This window comes from Octodon degus, unplaced genomic scaffold (assembly GCF_000260255.1).
Source record: "Octodon degus isolate 3935 unplaced genomic scaffold, OctDeg1.0 scaffold00082, whole genome shotgun sequence".
Taxonomy (NCBI): domain Eukaryota; kingdom Metazoa; phylum Chordata; class Mammalia; order Rodentia; family Octodontidae; genus Octodon; species Octodon degus.
The window spans coordinates 11,469,799-11,487,992 of NW_004524658.1; the positions used below are offsets into that span (position 1 = coordinate 11,469,799).

The 18,194-nt window shown below is 38.4% G+C and overlaps 1 protein-coding gene across 4 annotated transcripts in view; it reads right to left on the reverse strand.

Annotated features, from left to right (window-relative positions):
• Positions 1-18,194, reverse strand: part of Cacnb4 (calcium voltage-gated channel auxiliary subunit beta 4) — a 313,335-nt gene that overhangs the window by 10,218 nt on the left and 284,923 nt on the right. For 3 of the 4 annotated variants that reach the window (XM_004636661.2, XM_023721338.1, XM_023721340.1), the window contains 2 exons: positions 14,081-14,232; positions 11,694-11,789 (listed from right to left, as the gene is read on the reverse strand). In XM_004636661.2, the coding sequence (XP_004636718.1) occupies positions 11,694-11,789; positions 14,081-14,232 (248 nt within the window). The remainder of the gene's footprint in view (positions 1-11,693; positions 11,790-14,080; positions 14,233-18,194) is intronic. The other variant, XM_023721339.1, reaches the window with a different exon arrangement.

Sequence of the window (18,194 nt, forward strand, 5' to 3'; positions counted from 1 at the left end):
GGGGGAGGGGGAGGGGGAGGAGAAGAAGGGGGAGGGGGGAGGAGGAGAAGAAGAAGGAGAAGAAGGAGGAGGAGGAGGAGGAGAAGAAGAAGAAGAAGAAGGAGAAGAAGGAGAAGAAGGAGAAGAAGGAGAAGAAGGAGAAGGAGGAGAAGAAAAACCTACTGAGAAATAGAAGTCTAGGTCCTGATGGACTCACAGCTGAATTCTACGAGAAATTTAGAGAAGATATAATCCCAATACTCCACAAACTCTTCAATGAAATTGAAAAGGAAACAATTCTCCCAAAATCATTCCTGGAGGCAAGTATTATACTGATACCAAAGCCAGAGAATGATGCAACTAAAAAGAATGACAGGCCAATCTCCTTCATGAACATAGATGTACAAATCCTCAATAAAATCCTATCAAATAGAATACAACCAATCATCAAGAAGATTATACACCATGACCAGGTAGGATTCATCTCAGGGATGCAAGGATGGTTCAACATACCCAAATCTATAAATGTAATACACTATATCAATAGAGCCAGATCCAAAAACCAGATGATCTTCTCAAAGTCCAACACTCATTTGTGTTCAAAGTCCTATAGAAAATTGGAATAGATGGCCTCTACCTCAATCTGATAAAAGTCATCTATGACAATCCAACTGTTAACATAATTCTAAATGGGGAAATAAAAAGAATAATAGGTAAAGAAGAAGTTAAATTATCATTATTTGCAGATGACACTCTACTTGGAAGACCCAAAACACTCCACCAAGAAGCTACTAGAATTAATACACAAATTCAGTAGCATAGCAGGATACATAGTCAATACTCAAAAGTCAATAGCATTCTTCTACATGGAAAACAAACACACTGAGAAGGAAATTAGAGAAACAATACCTTTTACAATAGCACAAAGAAAATGAAATACTTAGGAATTAATCTAATTGAAGAAGTCAAAGATCTTTTCAAGGAAAATTACAGTACTCTGAAAAAAAGAGATCATAGAAGATTTCAGAAAATGGAAAGATATCCCTTGCTCCTGGATAGGAAGACCCAACATTGTGAAGATGGCCATACTCCCAAAATTGTTGCACAGATTTAATGCAATCCCTATCAAACTACCACCAACATACCCCACAGACCTAGAGAAATCATTCCTAAAATTTGAAACCAGAAAAAACCTAGCATAGCAAAGGCAATCCTGGGTAACAAAGACAAAGCAGGAGGCATTACGATTCCTGACTTGAAATCATGCTACAAAGCTATTATGAAAAAAATCTGCATGGAATTGGCAAAACAATAGACCTGTGGATCAGTGGAATACATTAGAAGATGCAGATGCAACTACAAACACACTCAGCCACCTTATCTTTGACAAAGGGGCCAAACATACTCACTGGAAGAAAGATAGCCTCTTTAACAAATGGTGCTGGAAAAACTGGCTCTCTGCATGCCAAAAACTAAAACTTGACCCAGGTCTATCACCATGCACTAAACTAAAGTCAAAATGGATTAAAGATCTAAACATTAAAACAGAAACACTAAATCTCCTGGAAGAGAAAGTAGAAGTAAATCTTGAACAGACAGGGATAGGCAAACAGTTTATGAACAAAAATCAACTGCATGGGAAATCCTTAAAACAATTAACAACTAGAACCCTTTTTTTTTTTTTTTTTTTTTTTTTGGTGGAACTGGGGATTGAACTCAGGCTCTTGTGCTTGCCAGGCAAGCACTTACTCTACTGAGCTATAAGTAGCCCAGCTCCAGCCTCCTCTTATTGAGAAATTTTGCACATCAAAATAAAATACCAACAGAGTGAAAGGAAAACCCATAAATTGGGCAAAAAATCTTAACTAATAAGCATTCAGACAAAGATCTTCTATCTAGAATTTGTAAAGAACTAAAAAACATTAGGGCTCCAAAATTTAAAGGCCCAATCCAGAAATGGGCACCCAAGATGAACACACGCTTCTCAAAGGAAGATATACAAGAAGCAAATAAGTATATGAAAAATGTTCCACATTATTAGCCATTCATGAAATGCAAATTAAAACAACCCTGAGATACTATCTGACCCCAGAAAGAATGGCTATCATAAAGAAATCAACCAACAAATGTTGGAGAGGCTGTGAGGGGAAAAGGAACCCTTGTCCACTGCTGGTGGTAATGTAGAGTGGTGCAACCATTATGGAAATCAGTATGGAGACTCCTCAAAAACACCTAGGACTAGAAATCCCATTCAATCCAGCTATCTCCCTGCTAGGAATTTTCCCAGAAGAACTGAAAACATCATAGCATAGTGATATATGTGTGCCTCTGTATATAGGAGCACAATTTGTGATAGCCAAATCTTGGAAACAATGAAAATGCCCATCAGCTGAGGAATACATGAAAAAAATGTGGTGTTTTTATACAGTGGCGTATTACTCAGCTATAAAGAAAAACTTGAAGCCTTCATATATAAATGGATGCAACTTGAAGATATATTCACAAGTGAGATAAACTAGACCAACAGGTGTAAATATCATATTGTCTCCCTAGTGTAAGAACTCAAAGGAAGAAATAAAAATTGAAAGGTATAACAGTTAAATGGAAAGTGAGAACTTAAGAATTAAACAAGGAGAGAGAGGAGTAGTTAAGAAATACAGCAGGGGCTGGGGGCCGGGGAGATGGCTCAGTGGAATAAGCGCTTCCCTCGCAAGTGCAAGGGCCTGAGTTCAATCCCCAGTTCCGGAAAAAAAAAAAAAAAATACAGCAGGGGCAAAATCATACATTTATATAAACAAGATGGTTAAGGTTAATAGTCCTAAAAATCTCTATCAGGTTTTTGAAAATAGCAGTTAATGGGTAGAATTCTCACCCTGATTAACTCTATGTGCTGATATCTGAAATAAGCAACTACACTAAGGATAGAAATGTGTAATACTAAAACCATGTTTGAAATACCTGTCATTTTGGTCTTCTAAATGCATACTGCTTCTAATGTCATAGCAATTATCGCTATATTTTTTAAAGTAAATGGAATTAAAAAAAGGTAATAAAAGAAAACAAGAGACAAGAAAAAAAAGTCATAGGATTGTCCTGCTACAATGTTGTATATGGTTTGATTTCTAAATTTCTGTGTAAAAATGTATAATTGTATTTTTCACATTCTATAGGGATTTAAATTTTAGAATATCCATGGTTGTTGTAAAATACCAGTTCCATGTTATGTCTAAGGCATTTGATATTCAGACAGATAGTGATGTTAAGCTCAACTGTCTCTGTTACAGGGTAACAGTATTATTAAGTTTCTCTACTGGATATTTAACTACTGAAGTTTTCAGGCCAAAAAATTAGAGAAATAGAGGGGCTACAAGGATAGCCAGTATTTTGGCCCTAGCCCTTCAAGGTCAGTGAGGACTCAGGACATAAGAGAACCTGTGCTGTAACATCCTGTTACTCAGTGGTGTCTCAAATTTTCTGATCAAGGAGGGCTGGAGAGAGAGCTCAGCTGTCTAAAGCACCTGATTAGGCAAGCTTAGGCAAAGTGCAGGGATGACTGTTCGGTTCCTAGCACCACATGCCGTGCCAGCTGCGCCCCCAGAGTGGGCTGAGCAGGCCAGAAAAAATAAAAAAAATCTGATCAAGGAGATTATGGGGCCACAGAGGAAAGTGATTGATGATGTATAGTCGGCCTAAGGAGTGTTACTTAGAGAGAAAAAATTCTCTCAGGCTTTCACAGAGAAAAACAAATTGGTCAAGCAATGGCCATGACTGATCGAGAAAGCTGACATTGACAAAAGATCTACAAGTTGCTGTACATGGTTTCAGGGTAAATCCTGAGGAGATTTAACTGATCTTGTCAGATACAAAAATTACATTTTAGTTATATAGATCTTGTTTTAACTTGGTCTTAACCATCCAGCAGAAAAGTATAACCATGAGGTATAAAAGTAATGCCACATTAATATGCTGAGCTGTAAGAGGCTCAAGTCAGCAACTTCTGACAATTGCCAGTTCTGCTGATAACCCACTACTATTATAGTCTATTGGACTATATTGGGTTATTTTGCTGAATTCAAGTACCTACAATCTTTAGACTGGCTTCAAGTATGTAAATATCCTTTAAAGACTTCTCCAGATACAGCCTCTCTAACTGCAGTAGAGCACCCATCTCTGACAAAACAAAACAAAAAAGGTGATGTAAATAAAGGACCATTTTGTAGTGAAAAATATATATGTATCTACAAGATAGTTAGGACAGATATAAAGCTACTTTCTTTTAGTTCAATGAGAAGAAAGGTTTGTACTAATATGGTTTAGACATGATAGCATGTCTACATCTTGTCCTCTGAATAACTACTATGAAGACAACAATAGGCAATGTATTAATTATTGTAACTGTCCTACTAACCTGTTTTGAAACTATTTCATTGCTATTTTATCTTTTTTCTCATTAAAATGAATAAAAGATAAAAAAGAATTAAAAAACTAAAGCAGGTGGATGGTTACAGATCTTTGAAGGGCAGCAATCAAATATCTTCCCTTTCCCACTGTCCACCTGCTACTATGAACTCATTTCACTGAACTAAGAACATACCGGTAATGAGTCAAATAGTTGGTGACTATTATCTGCAAGGCCATTGCTGGATTAAAGATTAAATGACAACAGGAAGACACAGAGTTGGTGGTACCGAAGCTGATTCATTCTCTTTAGTGCTTAGAAGCAGAAGTCACCATGGAAACTCTCCCCCAACATTTATTATTTATCTAATTTTGGTGCTGGATATCAAATCTAAGAACTCAAGTATGCTCTACCTAAGTGCTACTCTCTCAGTCTTACCCTTTGAATGTTTCATTGCATCAATCTTTACTGATATTTCTGACCCTAAATTAGAAAGCAATTCGCAGGTCCTTGGAACAGGAGTAGGAAAACAGTAAGAGACTTTAGTTCAAACAGACTGACTCATGTTTGAAAAAACTTAGCCAGTTCAACTCATATAGAAAAATGCCACCTTCTCCCAAACATGTATTAGTAAAAAGTCTGGTATTTTTGAATATTTATTCATTCATAAAATATTTACTCAGTATCTATTTGTGCAGGGCAATGTGGGTATATAGTGGCAAAGAAAACAAAGCTCATCCTATGCATAAGCAGCATGCACTTTGGTAGGAGAGAAAAGGACTAAAATCTATAATAATCCATGTCACACTGGGATTTCATTCACAGTAAGACAGACCAAACCAGCTGATGTTTGAAGCTGCCAGTCAGCACTGCTGTGGCTTAAAGTTCTGGAAGAAGGTGCAGAGTGGCTTGAACTCATAAAGAAAGGGAAATTAGGGGGCTGGAGAGATGGCTCAGTGGTCTAAAGCACCTACTTGAAACAAGCTTGGCGAAGCACAGGGACCTCGGTTCGATCCCCCAGCACCACATGCCAGCCAGCCCCGCCCCCTGGTGGGCTGAGCTGGCCACACACACACAGACACAATAAATAAATGTAATAAATAAAAATAAAATATAAAAAAAATAAAGAAATAAAAAAATAAAGAAAGGGAAATTATGATTAAGGCAAAGAACTCTATCTGTAGAGGAGAGAAAACAGAAGAAAAGCAGAGCCATGATAAAGAGCAAACCACACAACTAAGAGAGAAAGAAGAGCTAGTTATTAGAGCTTCTATCAACACATCTTACCATATGTAAATCCTTTTCCCATAGAGGTAGCCCAAAAGAGTTTCTTGTCACTTGCCATCAAAGGATCCTCCTTACTATAAACTTCCAGCTGTCACAAATGTAGTCTGAAGACTTTCCATAACACTGTGATACAAACAGTAGCATCACAGTGCTGACCTGAGTAGGACAAGGACAGCTTCCACAGACATAGACAAAACAGGAAGGAGAAAAGAGGAAACCGGCAACACTAAACAAAGGGCTCCTCTGGGCCACTCCTGGCTCCAACCTTTCACACAAATTCCAGACCACATGGATTTAGAGCCTGCTGGGTACTTTATTTATGTTCACTATAAAATTGATTACATAGATTTCACTCTATGCTGTGAGTCTGGCTAGCTGTAACAAGTCATCGTCTTGCTTTTCTAAAGCTCCAAGTTAAAGACCCTTCAGAGATCCTGGACCAACAGGTTCTGGAGAGTGACAGTAAGAATGGAAGAGGCCAAAGGACTCAACCAGGGAAGCAGCACCCACTGCAGAGTCTGTTTGAGGTTTCTATCTACTTGGCTATTCTGCAAGTTATCTTGTCACCACTGTAGATGCAGTTAAACACATTTAATTACAAGGAATTTTAATAGAGTGCTTCTCTTTGCCAATACAGAAAATTTGAATACATCAGCACAAAGCTGTTTGCTTATGCCTGATCATTACTTGCAAACTACACGTTTGCACTGCTAAAATACAGCTATAGGATGGGAGATGATTTGAAACAGATCTTAGGCTTTCAAAAGCACAGAGAAAGCAAATTTTGGCTTCTGAATAAACACTGACATATATACCTTATTTTCAACTAGGAAGAATTTCACAGCCTGTATATCTGCGGCAATTTAGAAAATAACACAGCTGAATGCACCAAAAATGCTAGAAACTCAGCTAAAGGGAATCTTAAAAATCATATAGCAAACTCAAAGCAAAACAACCCAGTGAATTATCAAACTAGCTTTTCTAATTTTTTGTAATCTAAAGGTTCATGTCTAATCAGCTTCTTCCTATGTAAACTGTGGGGCCCACAGCCTAGGATTGAGATACAGAGAGGAATTTATTCACAAATGTCACAGGTGCTGAACAGTGATCACAAACCCTTCCTGGAGGTATTTTCAAAGCACTGCCACAGTGAACTCCTCTGACATTCTAGGACAGACATTCAATTGAAAAAGACGGAAATGGCCTGCCTGCCAAACTAAGTGAAAATGAACCATCAAAAATTCAGGCACAGTAAGGCCCCCTTATCAGGGTTAGCTTTTTAAAGAAAATTTAAAACTAAAACATACGTAAGCAACCAAGAGAGAAAATATGCCTATAGTTTATCTCGTCATTCACAGATCTACAGCAGTGGCAAAGAAAGACCGAAGCTAATAATAAGAAAATGAGAAGATCTATGAAAAACTTTAAAAAGAAATGGTAAGTATGCAACTGCCTGCTCTGTTTTCCATGCATGGAGTAAGACGTGACAACCTTTTCTAGGGAAGCCACCTGACTTAAGATGGCCAGCCATTCTGATTTGCTGGGGATTACACATTTCTGGGGACTTTCCTCATAGTACTGGCTGAAATGAACCGCTATGAACTCTCGAAACAAGCTGAGTGCACACGATCCCTGGAAAGGTGTAGTTCTCTTTGTACTGACAAAAGCGGGCTCCCACACGAGGTTGTTTCCGGAAGAAATACTGTATAAAACCCACTAGGCTTTTTCTCAAATTTGTTTCCTTTATGCTACTGGCTTCTCTTAGTTCACTGAAAAGAAAAAGAAAGGTTTATGCTGTTATCTTTTTTTGTTGTTGTTTTTATAGCAGAGAGTCTCTTTTGTGTATGACTTGTTCTCTGAATTACATTTTAGCCATTCTTTTAGGATTATGGTACATAGTGTATTATGTTGTTCTCTATTTCATTATGTTTTCATAGAAAAGGTGTTTTTTATATTTTCTTGATTAATAGCTACATATTTTGCATTAAAATAAAAATAAAGGGGGCTGGCAAGATAGCTCAGCAGACTAAGCGCCTGTTTAGGCAAGTGCAGGAACCGGGGTTCCATCCCTGGTACTGTGTGCTGTGCCGGTGCTGGGCCTTCGGCCCTGGACACGCTGAGCTGGCCTCTGAGACCGGGGGTGATGGTGCAGGCCTGTTATCCCAGAGCTGGGGAGGCTGAAACAGGAGGATCACTAGGAGCCCAAGCTGCTTAGTGAGACCCTCTACCAAATACACATGCATAAGCATTAGGAACTGAACGATGGATATCCAGGGACTCTATAATAACGAATGCACCCATATGAAGAGAACTCGAAATAAAAGAGAGAGCCCACGTGATTCTAAATAATTTAAATCAAATGGGAAAGGGCAGTGAAAAATTACTACTGTGAAAAGAAAAGGACCAAAGATAGTGGACACTATCATTCCTTCATTCCCTTCAGTGCTCTTATGTTTGATAGAATAAATCGGAGTCTATTCAGCCCTGGAAAAATAAAGCAGGATAGAAGAGAATGCCTGTGTAACATTAGAGGTTTGGAAGACTGCTGAGGAGATGAGTTCCCTTCTTGCAGAGAGAGCGATCAATGACATTTTACACACACACAAAGCCATTACACAGCTCAAAGAGCCACAGGGTTACTTTTTGGTAACATAAGCCAGCTTGTAACTAAGGAGGATTAAAGGATTACACTTCATTTATATATTCAATTGTCTGTCTATCTGCTTTTCTCACTGTAAATTACACAGCTCTCATTACCACAGTGCTGGGGCAATTTGAACCTGGCCTTCTTAAAATGTACTTCTCAAATTCTCAGAAAAAAGGCATCAATATATGGGAGAAGCTGAATGAAATTTTAAAAATGAGATACACAAATGTATCCTGGTAAAATCAAAGTAGACTGGTCATATAAACAATGTATGAGATGGGCTTGTGGGCTCTGTCCCATATGCTTTTGTGTCTCTATCCTGCCAGCCTTTGCTCCCAGCTCATCTTTCTACAGCAGATTAGAGGTGGCCATAAATTCTTTGACACTCCCTACACTGAGATGGAGGTTTATAGCCTCTCTCATTGAACTTGGGGAGTCTCTGTAGCTACTTTAGTGAACAGAATATTGGGGAAATGATGCTGTGCTGATATCTAAGACCAGGTCTTAAGAGATTGGAAACCTTATTCTTGGAGCCCTAGGAGTTATGCTATAAGAAGCCCTGTGAGAAAGACCCCCACGGAAAGAGCCTGGGTACCTGGGAAAGAGGGAGAAGCTAGCTTTAGCATAGCAGCCATCCCTCCTGAGGCCCTAGGTCAGCTGCCAGCTGCACACTACCACGTGGCCACTGTATGAAGTCACTATGTTGTACAGTAATTTATTGCACAGTAATAGATAACCATAACTCATTCTAGAGTAAGAGTGGAAGCTTGTTTCATCTAGCTAAATCAGGCCTGCTTCCTGGTTTGACAAGGCTTGATTGGAAAACAGCTATTTATTTGCAGATTGTCAATGTTGAATCAAAAGCAGAGCTGAGCATTTTTGCCTAGAAGACACTATAGCACACAAAACCTAAAATATTTGTTATCTAGCCCTATACTAATCTCCCTCTTAGCCTCCACTGCCACCCTAGAAAGCCTTACATATAGAACTTGTGATTCTCTGTCCTTGGGAATATATAATAACCAAACTATTGCCATTCACCATGTAGTTTCACTAGACCAGAAGACAGAGATCTTAGGGTGACTTTGGCCAAGGTATATAACCTTTGGAAAACCAGTTCAACTCTCTTGATCTCAGGTCCCTTGTTAGCAAAAGGAGACTGAACAGGATCTGTCTTTCCCTCTAAGTGTTCCATGAAACACGAGACACAGGAAAAACAGATATTTGGCCACACTGCATGTCCTATCCTTCTGGAAACATGCAAGCACAGCAATGCAATAAAGAAACCAGAATACATTTGTTTACATAAGTGTTTTCCCAAACATGTTTGGTATGAGGGCTCTCTCCCCATACCACCTGTTGTCATCACACTGAACCTACATTGTAAAGAATATGTGCTAGAAGGTACTATGTTAAGTACTCTTTAAAGCCCCTTATTGCTCTGAGAGTCCATGAATCTAGGATTCATTCTCCTGCCTACAGAAAGTTAATCTTTTTTTCAGTGCTTATTTAGACCTCTCTTTCCAAAAAACACTGCTGCCTTTAACTTTTTTTTTTTTTTTCAATATGAGATTTCACCAATGAAATCTGCTGACTTTTCAGACTGGAAATGCAGTGGCCAATTAAGCAAGTAGCAGATTCTCCTAAAGGAACTAAAATGACATAGTCATCTCCAATCTTGAGATGACAATTACAATTATAGTCGTGAAGTAAAGCAACAAATGGAGACACACTTTTAAATTGCTCCTGGCCTTCATAATCTGAAGATTTCTTCATATGTTCCAAAATAAGAGTATACAGCTCCTTCCTAGCATCACGAATGCTATTTATGCAATATCAAATGTTTAGAAAATGTTAAGTTGAAGTAACCCTCCTTATCCAGACTGCTTGTTTAAAATGCCAGGTCAGGCTGGGGAGATGGCTCAGTGGAATAAGCACTTCCCTAGCAAGTGCAAGGGTCTGAGTTCAATCCCCGGTTCCACAAAAAAATAAATAAATAAAATAAAATAAAATAAAATAAAATAAAATGCCAGGTCATCTGGCCAGTTACAAGAAACAAAAACATGTTTATCCTGCTAAGATAATGACAGGGCTAGACTATCTTGAAGTGTATGTGGCTGTTTGAGATTCCTAACCTGGGGACAAGTCCTAAAGTAACTCACAGTATTAGTCATATTTAAGAATACACATTTATTTTTTTAGTTTCAGCTATTTCAGATGTTACAAGTCATACTAAATGTACAAGCACTCAGTGGTCAGCCCACTCAGTGAGCTAAAGTAACTCAGTTTTAGTGTGACGCAAGGACTTCCTCCAGGAATTACTAGACTAAATGTTAATAGACTCATTTTCATAAAAAGAAAAGGCATTTTTTCATAAAACTCCTGTACTTCTACTTCTGTTTAGATTGTTGTTTCGCAGAACATAAAACTGATACAACAGCATAGTTCCTGGCTTTTGGTAACTGGACAGTAAAGATTATCTTCCTTTAACTGTGAAGCATCACAGGCTCAGGGGCTGTGAAATATGTTGTTTTATATTCATTCAGTGCTTTGATCAAACCTTCCACTTCATTAGTAGGTAATGTGACATTGGCTTTTGAGACAGGCAGATCTAGATGATCTAATCCTTATTTGCTGTATGACCTCAGGGGAATTAACCTTTCTGTTTGCAATTACCTGAGCTATAAAATGAGTATTACATTGACTATTTTATTAGGTAACTGACTTCCATCCCACCACTGCTTGCCTTCCAATGCAGCAGCTGTTTTCTGGCAACAGCACTAGAAGAAAAGTTGCTATAATATAATTTTTAAACCACTCGATCCTAACCCTTTCATTTGCTCTAACCACAAGGCTCCTCTAGTTCCAATCAATTCTTAATCTTTAATATCATCATCTCTTAATGCCTTGCAAAACTTTCTGGCAAGACAGTTAAAGGAAGGTCAAACTGGCATGTTTTATTTTGTTCTTCTCATTTTTAAAAGCATTCACATAACTGGATGCTGTATAAGAAATGCTTTCCTGAGAGCATGTGGAGTAATGGAAATAGCACAAAAGAGAGTGGGTGTCGGCCACTGCACTCATTTCTTTTTTTGTTTGGTACAGGAATCAAACTCATGACCTTGTGCTTGCCAGACAGGCACTTGTGCTACTGAGCTATATCCTTGGCCCTAATTTCTTATTGCAAGGTAACCATCACCTGTTCTGGATGTCTGAGCATAAACTTCATAACACCTGCAACTTATTCAAAGAAATCCTTCAGATTTTTAACAACATACGTACCATCATTCTAGACTAAAAAGGACACTGCTCACACGAAAGGAGTAAACAACCCACTTCTAACTAGATGAGAATGATTAAGACAAAAATGATCATACTTACAGGAGGGCATTGTGCAAGTTTATCAGCTGCCACCAACTGAACATTCAAGTGTTTACTTTGGGACTTTCCTCTAGATTTAATCAACCGCTGTAAAACCTGATAGAAGAAGACATGAACCTGAGGTCTTATCAGTGAGTTGAGAAAAGCAAATAAGCCAGGAACTTTTTAATAGTCTGCTCAGTCCTGAGGGTTAGTAAAGAGGAAGTATAGTGCAAACAGAAAACACTGTACAAGCTCTGAAATGATGCCATCCACTTACACCGGCTCTCAGTGGAGTGGACTTCATATGCTCATCCTATTCTAGGTCCACCTGAGATGTTGGTAGGACTGAATTCCCACTTTAGGTTTTGAAATCTCTTTGACAAAGAGTCTTACTAAAGTAGAGAAACTGGTTTGTACTAGGCCACTTATATTGAGTAATATTTTGATATTATTCAGTTGAGTAACATTTTGGCTTACCAGCTCCATGTTAAATATCAAAGTCATTTATATATTCAGTTATTTTTATCAACTACAATTAATGAATCATTTCAGTTTACTTTTACATTAATCAAACTATTTCAGACTGCCTGGAAATCTAGGCAAAATACTTGTACTGGTACATTCCTATACACAAACTAATATGTCTGTCTTTTGGTCACTGCTGCAAATGTATTTGACCATAGCTTCTCCTTTTAATATTTTTGTTAGCTGAAATAGAGCTAAAACAATGCGAGTCTATAAAGTCCATGAAAGCTAAGTTCACAGGTAAAGGAGTGTCCCTGTTCCCACACTTTAGGGTGCTATGGTGATGGAGTAGTGGGAGGGGCTGACCTCTACTCCACTGTGGCAGATAGAGCTTGAGTTCCAAGAAACTTGGGTCATGGAGACCCAGGGCTGGCCGAGGAATTCTACCGACTCCTCAGATCATTAAGATTCCCAAGGTTTGGGCTGGCAAGATAGCTCAGTGAACTAAGCATCTTCTTAGGCAAGTTCAGGGACTGCAGTTCAATCCCCAGCACCACATGCAGCATTGGCCTCATCCCAGGGTGGGCTGAACTGGCCACAGAGGTTGGGCATAGTGATGCACACCTATAATCCCAGCACTGAGAAGGCTGAAAACAGGAGGATCACTAGTAGTCCGAGCTGTGTAGTGAGGCTCTGTACCAATACATAAAGATTCCCAAGTTTATTGCATGTAAGCAATGCCTGAAGAGATGGAAGGCCAAAGAACTGAGAAGATTTGGAGAAGGTACAGCTTCTTCAGATTTTCTCCACCCTTGGAAAGAGACCATTGATCTGGCTGTGAGTTTGAACTTAGGCAAATAAAATACATTTAGAAGGCACTGAAAAGAAACCAATTAAGATAACACCTCCCAGGTATAACTGTTTTACTTTTTTAATTTATTAGGCACATGTGTATAGTACACAATGTTTACATTCCTTGAGGGAAGTTGGTACTTGTAGATAACACAGCCCAATTCCTTTTTTCATCCTCTTCCCTTTCTTTCCCTCTCCCCTCCCCATCTCTTGAGCCCCTTATGTTCTTTGTGGGGAGCATGCTTGTGGTGCATGATGCTTACAGTCCTTGTGTGGAACTGGTATATAGCCTGTCCCAATTCCTTCTGTTCATCCCCCTCCCTTCTTTCCTCATCTCCCTCCATCTCTTGATCTCCTTCCCCTGTGAGAATGATCTGTCTCCCTATTTCATATTATCTACCTTTCATTCTTCTCTTTTGTGCATCTAACTCATTTCACTTAACATTTAAGAACATCACTTTTTAAGAATAAAAGGATACTTTAAAAAAAATAATAAAAGGACATTCTAATCAAGAGGCAAATTTGGAGTGGTCTCACATTCTTTTTTCCTTTCCTCTAGTTGGATGTTATGTATGAATCTATCACAAACTGTGCTTCATTAAAACAGAATGATACTCCTTAAAGCACCCAGCCTAGGCACAAGTATCAAGGTCTATAACATTCCATGAGACATTTATGCAACGCTGTTTCACATTATATACGATGAACACATGCTTTTCTTGAGCTATAGTGTCTCCCAAATAGGGAGAGAATGTAGCTTTTTTAAGCATCAGTATTATCCAAGAAATTTAGCAAGATAGAATCTATGGTCTATGAAAAGTCAGAGCCTACCTTTCCTCGCTTTTGTTATTTTTCTTGTTTCTGTTGTATACTTCCTAGCTACCTGGTTTGGGATCATAATAGTGAGGTTTTTTGAAGGAGTAGACTATTTTTTATTTGCTATCTCAAAATATCCTAGAACCTGCACACTGTTTTAAAAAGTACTTATGCACAGAATCCCAGTAAGACCTCTTACTAACAAAAAAGAACAGAACAATGAATATTTCAAAAGAAATGCATTTCTAATCCTTAAGGCAGAAATTAATTACCTTTGGGGACGAGACTTTGACATGAACAATAATTGGCGCTAAGGAGGTTTTTATAAGCTGTGCTGGGTGATTGATGGTGTCAGCGTCAAGAACCACCAGTTGCAAAGACCTCGCGAGCTCAAAGATTCTTTCAATTTCACTTTGTACTTCCGCTAAAAGGAAAAACAACACATACTGGTTATTCTCATTCATTACTGTTTATATGAAAAAGAAACAGTACACTTTTCAGGTATGTTTGTCTATATGACAAAACAAAATGTTTTGAATTTTTATAGGCCTAGTTTAAGATCTTTTCTAATAATACAAAATAGGTTGCATTTTGCATACAATCAAATGGTAGAAAAACTTGAGGTAGTTCTGTTGACTACATTTGACACTCAATCTAATATTTAGCTCTCTATATAGCTATGGTGATTGTTTTTGATTGTTGCTCTGTTCAAAAGAATTTTCATTATTAGCTATAATCTGAGACCACATTTAGGAAACAAGTAAAGTGCATGTGAAATGTACCATTACAGAGGAAGCAAATTATATGAAAATATTTCTATCCATCAACAAGTTATATATTGGTATTTTGTAAATATACTTTCTTAAAGAAGAACTACAACTTGTGCTGACAATTATGCACATTCTTATGCCCTTGGCTAACTGTTCTAAGTGTTCTCTTACAATTAACATATTACTAAGTCTAGCTGCATTTAAAGTATTACAGCTAGAGGGCTTTTCTAAAGCATACTCATCTGTAATATTAAAGGAACAAACAACTAAGGGCTAATTATATTAAAATGCTGCATTGCATCTAGTTGCAAATATATTTGGCTGGCTATAATAGACAAATAACTGGAACCCATACACGAGTCTGGTCCAACACAAATTCTAGTTCTTTTCAAATGGCTGAAGCAATCCAGCTATTTTTTAAAAGGAAAATATGATAAAAAATATTCCATGGCTCTCTGAAATAGTCTTTTATGGTTTTTTTTAGTACCTAATTTATTGGATACTTCCCCAAATTTAATCTGTACTATTTTATTTTCAGATAAATTATTTTGTTATTTTGTCCTTAAACTTATTTTTAAGGTTAATAAAGTTGTATCTAATTCAAAGTACACAGAGTAGACAAAGTTACTTAAATGATATCAAAAAAGGCCTAGAGAAAAGTTAAAATTATTTTAAATTTCATGACAAAGGGTTTGTGCTAGAATTCCGTGCTTGCTTTGCTTTGCTTATCCAGTAAAAATTTAAGTTCACATCACTCACCAAAAAAATCTACCTTCCTTAATGAAAAGGATGCATTAGGGATGCAGGACTATGAATCCTCAATTATCACATAACTATTTGGGAGGAGTTTTATGCAATAGCAAAAATCTCTTGCTTCCTATAGAATTCCTGGTGTTTAGTACATAATCTGCAGTAGACGCTGTGAGTTCAGTGAGCCAACACATCTATCACTGCTCACACCTCATCTCAAAGGCCAGAGTGGCTGCATGCTGCTGTGCCGGATGACTCGCTTTCAAGATGCTATAAGGACAAGTAGGCTTATTAAACAAATCCTTCTGAAATTACGTTCCACATTTGCTAGTAACAATAAACAGATTTCCCCTTTTTCTCTGGCATGTCAGAAACACTTTTTTAAAAAAGAAATTTTTCTTAAGAAGTTTGGAAAATAGGAATAAGCGCTTCCCTGGCAAGCGCAAGGGCCTGAGTTCAATCCCCGGTTCCTCAAAAAAAAAAAAAAAAAAAAAAAAGTAAAAAAATTAAAAAGAAGTTTGGAAAATAAAGCCTATTTTTACCATATTAAGTTTAAGCCTTGAGTTATGGGTTATGTGCTGTATTTGTTACTTAAAGGAGAAGCAAAATGGTAGAAAAACATTTAGAAATGATACACAGAATTTCACAAAACAAAGTAATAGGAATTCAACAGTGGGTGTTGTATTGCATAATGTTATCTTCAAATTAGTTGTTTAGATTACCAGATATAAGGGCGGTGACCTAGCTCAGCGGTTCCCGCGCCGGGCTCTAGATTACCAGATATAAACATGCAAAATTGGCTTATAAAAAGAGTTATAAGAAATTAAAAAGAAGAAACAATTTAAGCACTAGCCTGCCACTTAAGGGGCTTAAGGGAGCTCTTGCCAGCACTATGTCAAAAGAAGTCTATATTGTTTGAACTTTAAATCTGAACATACAATGTTTTCTGAAGTAAGAGAAAAGCAGTGATGCCAACTGGACTGCCCTGATGCACGAGCCTTAAGACGCACTGAGTCTCTGTCTAAATAACCTGGAAATGTCTGGGCCATGTGACTCTGGCCAGCGACGAGCTTTTGTGTCCTTCCTGAGGGGGCAGAGGGCAGGCACAGCCACTGTTAGCCAGCATACAACCTGGGGGCCACCGACGCTCTGCAAGGCCAGGTGTGGAGCGGGGCTAGAACAAGGCAGGGGGCCAGAGGGCTGTGCTACGTACTGGGGTGAGCCACATGCTTGGATAATACAGATGCAGAATTTAATAAAAAAATTACAGGTATAGGAAGAAAAATACATTTTTACCTACATAGCTCATTTTCTTTTTTTAATTAATTAATTAATTAATTTCTGTATTTTAGGACAGGGTCTACAGGGTCTCACTATGCAGATCGGACTTGTAGTGATTTTCCTGTTTTCAGCATCCCAAGTGCTGGGATTACAGGCACACACCACCATACCCAGTCTCAATGCGCCCCAGGAGCAGGGCCAGTGCGGCACACTGGGGACTGAACCCCGACTACTGTGCTCTGCATAAGCAGGCGCTTTAGTCCGCTGAGCTATCAGGCCGGCCCTGTAGCTCATTTTCTTAAAGAAAAAAAAAAAGCAAATCTCAACCATACCAAGCAACCTTGGTTACGTGATTCTCAGAGCACTACCAAAGGAGGTTTTTGTAATTCTAGTCCAGGCAAAGGGAACTTGGACGGTCATAGGCTATGATGCTGGAGGTCCTTGATAATTTTTTTTTTTTTTGGTACCAGAGATCAAACTCAGGACCTTGCGCTTGCCAGGTAGGTGCTTAAGTCACTGAGCTTCTCCCTGGTCTGATAAATACTTCTATAGCCTGATCACAAGTTATCTGGGCCCCCACCTCCAGTGTCTGACTAATGTTCTCTCCTATAACCAAATCTGTTCATACTTCTCCCATGCTTAAATAATGTTGCTCCCTAGGCCCATAGCAACATTTCACAAAATGAATACCCTGGAATAGTAATGCCACATGACTTCCTATGAAAGAAGAAGGGCTTTATACAAAGGATATGTTTCGTACTAGAGTGGCTTCTTTTAGAACTTCAAATGGACACCAGACTTTCTATCTTACAGGATTTAAGAAGCCTTGCCATGAAGAAAACTGCCAGCTGTCTACTTCATCATTTCCAAACTTATTTGACCATGGAAAACATTTTTAATATAGCAATTATAAATAAACTGTAAACATCTCATGGACTGTAAGTTCTCTGTAATGGTTGATACGCTGTGTCAGCTCGAGCAGTTCAGAAGCTTAAGCAAGTGACTCAGCAGGGGCCCAGGGTCTTCACTTGGCAAACATCCTCTTCCTGTGCAGGAGAAGGGCACAGACACGGTGTGGGTAGGCTGCATACTATATAAAGGAGGAAGAGAGGTTTGCTTTTCCCCTTTTTGCTCTTGCTGCCTTTGAACTGTTGTCCCTCTACTGTGCTACTCTGCCTTGGAGCCAGCTGAAGATGGACTGAAACCTTCACACACCATGAGCTAAAAAAAACCCAAAAAAATGCTTCCTGGCTTAATTTTGGGCGTCAGGTATTTGATCTCAGCAATAAGAGAAAAGTAACCTACATACGCTCTTTAGCAAGGTCACTAGAGCCCTAACAGAGGGCTCCCATCTACTTTTTCAGTCTCTTCTTTGCTCTCAAGCCACACCCTACTCTCCTTTACCAAATCTGCTATGCACAAGTCTGATTGTTTCTTAGTCACACAATTCTTTTTGCCTACAGTATATGTTTGGGCTATGTAATGACTATATTGATTGTGAGGCATTGGTACATTGTATATTGCATCTTTAAAAAAATGTATTTAGGGCTGGTGAGATGGCTCAGTGGTCTAAAGCACCTACTTC